The 6,536-nt window shown below is 33.2% G+C and overlaps 1 protein-coding gene across 1 annotated transcript in view; it reads left to right on the forward strand.

The window, feature by feature from the left end:
* LOC106689338 (chitinase-3-like protein 1) overlaps positions 1–6,536 on the forward strand; it is a gene marked incomplete at its 3' end in the record, with an annotated part of 37,599 nt that overhangs the window by 18,287 nt on the left and 12,776 nt on the right. The window contains exons 3-8 of the mRNA XM_067052285.1: positions 686–786; positions 3,353–3,538; positions 3,614–3,799; positions 4,223–4,509; positions 4,673–4,821; positions 5,850–6,009. Coding sequence (XP_066908386.1) covers positions 686–786; positions 3,353–3,538; positions 3,614–3,799; positions 4,223–4,509; positions 4,673–4,821; positions 5,850–6,009 — 1,069 coding nt within the window. The remainder of the gene's footprint in view (positions 1–685; positions 787–3,352; positions 3,539–3,613; positions 3,800–4,222; positions 4,510–4,672; positions 4,822–5,849; positions 6,010–6,536) is intronic.

Consider the following 6,536-nt stretch of genomic DNA (forward strand, 5'->3'; position numbering starts at 1 on the left):
GGGGGTCAAAGTTCTTCATTTTGTGGGACCACCACTCAATGAAAAAAGTCAACGTCCCAGGCCGGATTCGAACTGGCACCGCCAATAGACACCAAATTGGTTAAGACTGTGTCTTAACCACTGAGCTACGGGCGTCCCTACTATTGTAGTACATATATTATTACTAAATAGATGGCACTGTGATGCTATAACTCCAAGGAATTATTTATTCTGTTATTCTGTTCTGTTCTTGGATCCACCCAGCCTCATAAAGTTGGTACCCTTAATTAGGAAAGCATGCGGTTGAGCATGATCTTGAAAAAATTGTCTCCTTATATAACCATTGTTCCAGTACATCCAAACAAAGTACTGAACTCCTGACTCTTCATGGGTTATAGTAATGTTCACATTATTATTATTATTATTAATACTAGTACAAAATAATAAATAAAAATATAACTTTTCAGAAATAATCTTGACTCTAGTTAGGTATACAAAGTCATACAAAAAATTAATCAAGAATCAATTTAAAGTAAAAAAAAATCTATACCTTTTTGTAGTTTCTTTTGATGATACTCTATATTATTTTTATAATTATATAACATATTTCAAAAAAATATTTTTGATAAGACCAACACTACTTTCAATTTATATATCTTCAGCTACAATAAGCTATTAAATAATTTCTCCATATTCAATGTTTAAGAATGCAAGAATCTTTACCGCTACGAACAGCAGTTGAGAAAAGGCCAACACCATACTTCAGAGGGCCATGGTGGAAAATTGTTCCTGGAACCAAACAAGCAGGTACGTTTGGAATAATTTATTTTATAATGATTCTAGCTGTAAACAAATCCTTGGCCCTCTAAAAGTTTTCACTCATCTCATTCACTGCCGTGTGTTGTTTGGTGAACCAGTTTTTCTTCTTGTGTGACTCTTCCATGTCTTCTATTTTCAAGATGTTTACCACTGAGAGTAGCTAAGGGATCTTCAGGACATCCTGCCTCTGGGCGATGTCATCCATCTTCCGCCTAAGCAAAAAATGTTAAAAACCAAGTTTTCTTCCTTCCCCTTCTCTCGTTGTTAGTTCTTAACATCGATTGTAGCACTACGGTTTTGAGTTTTTTCTATGATTTCCTTTATGAATAATTTTCTTTAATACTTATTCTTAACGTCTATTTTTTTAAAAATGTATTATAATTTCAATTATAATGGGAAGTTAAAATAAAGTTTTTACAATATTTGAATCTGCTCAACATGGCCGCAATTCGACAGATTTTGGGAAGGATTCGCGCCACCATCTTCTTTGTTTTGAATAACGATCTTTCCGCTCCATATATGACTGATCAAAATTGGTTAGCTTACTTTTTGGTTTAACAAAGCAAATGAACAATATTGAAACATTGATCCATAAAATAAAAACATAACTAAAATCATTTATATATAAAAATAACTATTTGCTCATAAAAGAGGATATTACAATATTTAACAGAGGTCTTGTGTGAGATATTACAGCAATTGTATCGCTAAAATAAAATTTCCAGAATACCACTTTATATACTGAATTTTACACTTTATTTGACAATTTCTGTAAAATTATCCGATTTTGATTGAACTCGTCATATTAATGTACTATTAAGTGATATTTAATACCAGTTTGGTCTTATTCTGATCAAAAGATTCAAATAAGGCTTAATTTATGAATTTTCAAATAATCTTTCTCTGTAGTACCTCTATGAAGTGCATTTTCACAGAAGGTCAGGTGCTGTCTCACTCTAGAATACTGGTTGGGTTAGTATTATTGGACTGTATTTGAAAATTAATGACAAAGAAAATAAAACATAAATTGGTAGAAAAAATCTATTAACTAATTTACACATGGTTGTTGAGGGTGGTCGAATGAAAACATTTTTTGCTTAGAAGGGTTAGTGAATTTCAATTTAGGATATATTGAAATTGCAGCTGTTGGTGATCATGATGATGATGAAGAAGAAGTGGAAGATATTGAAAAAGGTGAACATACATCCATGATTCCTTCTCCCCCTTCTTCACAGCCTTCTCCTTTATTGCTGGGGTGGACACTTCCTAAATGAGGAAGAGGAGACTTTGAGAAAGTGAAATCGAGAAATATTTAAAAAGGGTCTGAAATTGAAAAACGGCGTGAAACCCTCCACTTCCGCTCTCCGTAGTAGCCTTACTTATCTGATTATTCACAGTGAGTAGGTAGGCCAATGTGCGACATGTCACAATCTCAAAATAGTAGAGATCGTAATAATAAAAAAAAAGCAATCCTACCCGGCTTCACCCGCCCCTGGGAGTGACGGTCCTATATCACTTTTGAAATTTGTGTTTCAAAAAGAGGAGACTTAAAGATAGTTTAATTGAGAAATATTTAAGAAGTCCCTGAAATTTAAAAATGCAATGAATTACACTTTTTTTCAATTTCAGGCGCTACTTAAATATTTCTCGATTAAACTATCTTAAAGTCTCCTCTTCCCGTTTGAAGCAAATATTTCAAAAGTGATCTAGGACCGTTGCTCCCTGGGGGTCTTAGTGGGGTGGGTCCATCTGGGTATGCTTGATTTTTTTTGTGTTGTGATCTTCTCCTCTGAGGTTGTTCTTCATAACATTTTGCTCTTTCAGTCTCCTCTTCACTTCAAATTTTGAATAATCAGATTTTTTATTTTTCTCAGTAATCCATCTATATTACTCCCATACGATCAATGTGAAGGTTAATCTTCGGCTATTCCGACTGACCTTGTGGGGTCCTTTGAGAAGAGTCAAAGGACTCTTCTTCTTCCATATGTCATATGGAAATGTGGTTAGCTTAACATATCCTTGGTTTGAGAAGGTTTCTGACTGCAGTAACCATGGTATCTCCTCTTCTACTTACACAAGATGATGTTCATTAAAGAAGGAAAGAAAAGATTTGCCCAGAGAAAAAAAAAATGACTTTCTCATTCCCTTAGTCTCTTCTTGTTTTCTTTATGCCAATGCTAGCTAGTGAGCCTTTTTTTTTTTACTATTTTGGCCACATGGGGCACTAGTACTACTTAGGCATATACATATTAATTGCTGTTAGGCATATGCGTGAATTGCAGGGGGCCACCTTCTGTTTGCATCTTTGGTTTTTAAAGGAAACAGTACCTTTTTTTTGTTAATTTGACCCCAAGTTGTAATAATCGCAAAAGAATATTATGTATACTGGTTTTGTTTTTTTATTTGTATGCATAATTTAGTCTTTTGTAACTAAATTGTGAATAAACCTATAATCTGCTTGAATGCAATTTCAATAAAAAAAAAAAAAAATTCAAAAATTCTTTGTTCTCCTAATTTAAAGTGAAATAGTGACAATTTTTTATTTTTTCCTCAGATCAGAGTGGAAGGAGATTGTTCTGTTTTGTCGAGTCATGGTCATCCTACCGAAGAGCACCAGTAGGGTTCACAGCAGATGACATAGACCCATACGCCTGTACTCACGTAATCTATGCTTTCGCCTCAGTAGACCCTCTGACCTCTAAGCTTCTACCATTGGACGAAGAATATGACGTTGTCAAAGGTATTTACTTCCCTTTAATAAATTAATTAAAAATTTAATTACTTACATTATATATATTTTAATATTAAATCACAGGTGGATATAGATCGATTGTTGGTCTGAAAAGAGTTAACTCAAATTTGAAAGTGATGATTTCCGTGGCTGGGCGATTGTCAAAAATGACCTCTTCGGCTTCTAGTAGGAGAAATTTTATTTTATCAACAGTGAAGTTTATGGCTGAGAATGGCTTTGATGGATTAGATCTTCATTGGGAATATCCTGGTATGTATTAATTAATAATATTTACAAAATAAGTTTTTTTTCTAAAATTATGCTAAATATTTTTAATAGTAATAACTATTAAGCAGAGAGGGCATTGTATTCAAATGTGTTGTCGAGTTTGTCATCTTAGTGACCTCGTAACTAATTGACTTTCATTTCATGGCAGCCCCATTAAATGAAAACTTGACCTTCCCAATCTGGCTAAAATATGATGGTAACCTGTAGTATCAAAGTATGTAGAATTAATGTAAACAAAATCTCAAAGTAAACAATCTAAAAATTTAAGATAGTTCTAAAAATTCAATAGTATCACAGAGAAAAAAAAAAAAATTTCCCTCTCTAATGCAACATAAAAATCTTTAATGAATTCAAATTAACAATTTTTTAATACTAACATAATAAATATAAATTTTCAAATGAAAGGAGCCGAAGAACTTGGAGGAACACGATCTGATAAAGATAACCTTTCCTTGCTCGTGGAAGAACTATCAGGAGTGATGGAGTCGAGGGGTTGGCTCCTGTCAGCTTCTTTTCCTCCTTCAAGGTTCAGGTTGGACGATGGTTATGACATTCCAAGAATAGCACCTTACCTACATTTTGTCCTGCTGAAGAGTTTCGACTACCATCAAGAAAGAGAAGGATCAGCGAACCATCCTTCTCCATTAGTTATGTCTAGCCAGGAGGATCCTCTCTCAGTCTATTATAATGTTGTGAGTAAATTTTATTATTTTCCTCTTATTAAGTCATATATTATTATTTAAAAAAAAAAACCTTTTTTTAAATCAATTCTTAAATTTTTGGTTTTATTCATAGCGATAATAGAGATAACATCGACAAAATTAATTACTTTATCATCTAATTCTTTTATTCTAGGATTACTCCGTAAGATACTATCTCAAGAGAGGTGTTAGGAGAAATCAGTTGATACTTGGAATTCCATTCTTCGGCAGATCTTACACCCTTAGAGATGCAGATAAATGGATGCCAGGTTCAGCAGTGAAGTCTCCTGGAAAAGAAGCGAGGTTATTTCAAAAACTTTTATTTTTATAAGAAGATAGTCAATTTGACAGTCAGAAAAGATACACAAAGCAGAAAAAAATACACTTTTTTTTGTCAGATGCACCACTATTTAAACAAAACAGTGATGTATTTATTGAATAACTGAGTTCTGATTGGGTGATTACAAGTTCTTGTAAAGTTCTTGTAAAAACAGGGATTGAAATTTTTTTGTAGTATTTTTCAAACCATTCTGTTTTGTATTTCTTACAAAAACTTAAATTTAAATTTTATAAATTCACTGTATTATTTTCTTTAGTAGTCTTACAAGGAAAGTGCAAGGTCTTCGGGTCAGGGATTTAGTTAAATGAAATGAAATGTCTTAAATGATTAGAAACCATATAAGAGTTTTATTTGCCATTATCATTCATATAAGCACAGAATAATATTTATTACACAACAATAAAAGTATTTCGCAAGAAGAACTGGAGAAAAGTCCTGTAACTGCCAGTTAATCGTGCCTGGAAATAATAAATTTTGAAAGGAAACAACAAATAAAATATTTATCACTTTAACAGAATTAGTATGAAAATGTGACTAGCTTCTTACTCATCATTATACGTACAAAGGTAAAACTTGTCATAAAAGCAAATGAAACATAATTTCGAAAAGCTACCGACCAGGAACACTGATCCGTTGCTACTATGCTAAACCCTTTAAGTGTAATTGTTTGGTACAGAACTGAATTTAACTAGTGAATTGCATCTTCAATTGCAAATATTTAAAACATTATTGAGTAGTGGCCCCTATAACCATGTATCTTCACCAACAGGGTAACTAAATCTACCATCCTACACAATTTGAACTAAATCCATGACCCCAAAACCTTGCACTCTGTTAGCTCCTAAACTTTTCCTCACATTTTTATTTTTATATAATTTTTTGTTTTCCACAATACACTTAGCAACATTATTCCAAATAAATATTATTTTGGTACATTCCTTTAAATTTCTTGCAATTTTTGATCCAATTTACTTACATTTTATATTCACAGGTTCACTCAGCAGCCTGGTTTCATGTCCTACTACGAAGTGTGTAATCAACTCAGAAAGAAAGGCTGGATTCAACATCGTGACTCCAATACCGGTTCAGCTTATATGGTGAGAGGCGACCAGTGGGTCGGGTTCGAGGATCCTTACAGCATCAGGTTAAAGGTAAGCTGTGGACTACTTAACCAAAATGGTACCAGTGTACAAAACAAGCTCCAGTTGCATTAAATTCAAAATAGTATTATTATTATTATTATTATTATTATTGCTTTAATGAGAACACAGAGGTTAGATCTACGAGGGTGGTTTGAAAAGTTTCAGACCGCAACATGAAGATGGTAGCACTCATAAATAAAAGCAAGTGAATTTCGTTGTTCATCTTTTGGCAGTTACCCACCAAAGTTTCAGCCATTTTGGACGTGCAGTGTTTATGTAACAGTCGTTTGAGCGAGTTGATGTGAGTGTTTTTGTGAAAATGAACATAATCGAACATCAAGCTGTCATTAAACATTTGCTTCTAAAGGCAATTCACCTAAGCAAATCAAAGATGAGTTGGATTTTGTGTATGAGGACTTTGCACCATCATTTACCACAGTGAAATTTTGGACAGCTGAATTTAAAGGTGGCTGTAAGAGCTTGGAAGACGATGAACGTTCTGAATGTCCAAAAACTGCAACTACCAACGAAAACAT

This window comes from Halyomorpha halys, unplaced genomic scaffold, assembly GCF_000696795.3.
Source record: "Halyomorpha halys isolate HHAL.00 unplaced genomic scaffold, Hhal_1.1 Scaffold1333.1, whole genome shotgun sequence".
Taxonomy (NCBI): Eukaryota; Metazoa; Arthropoda; class Insecta; order Hemiptera; family Pentatomidae; genus Halyomorpha; species Halyomorpha halys.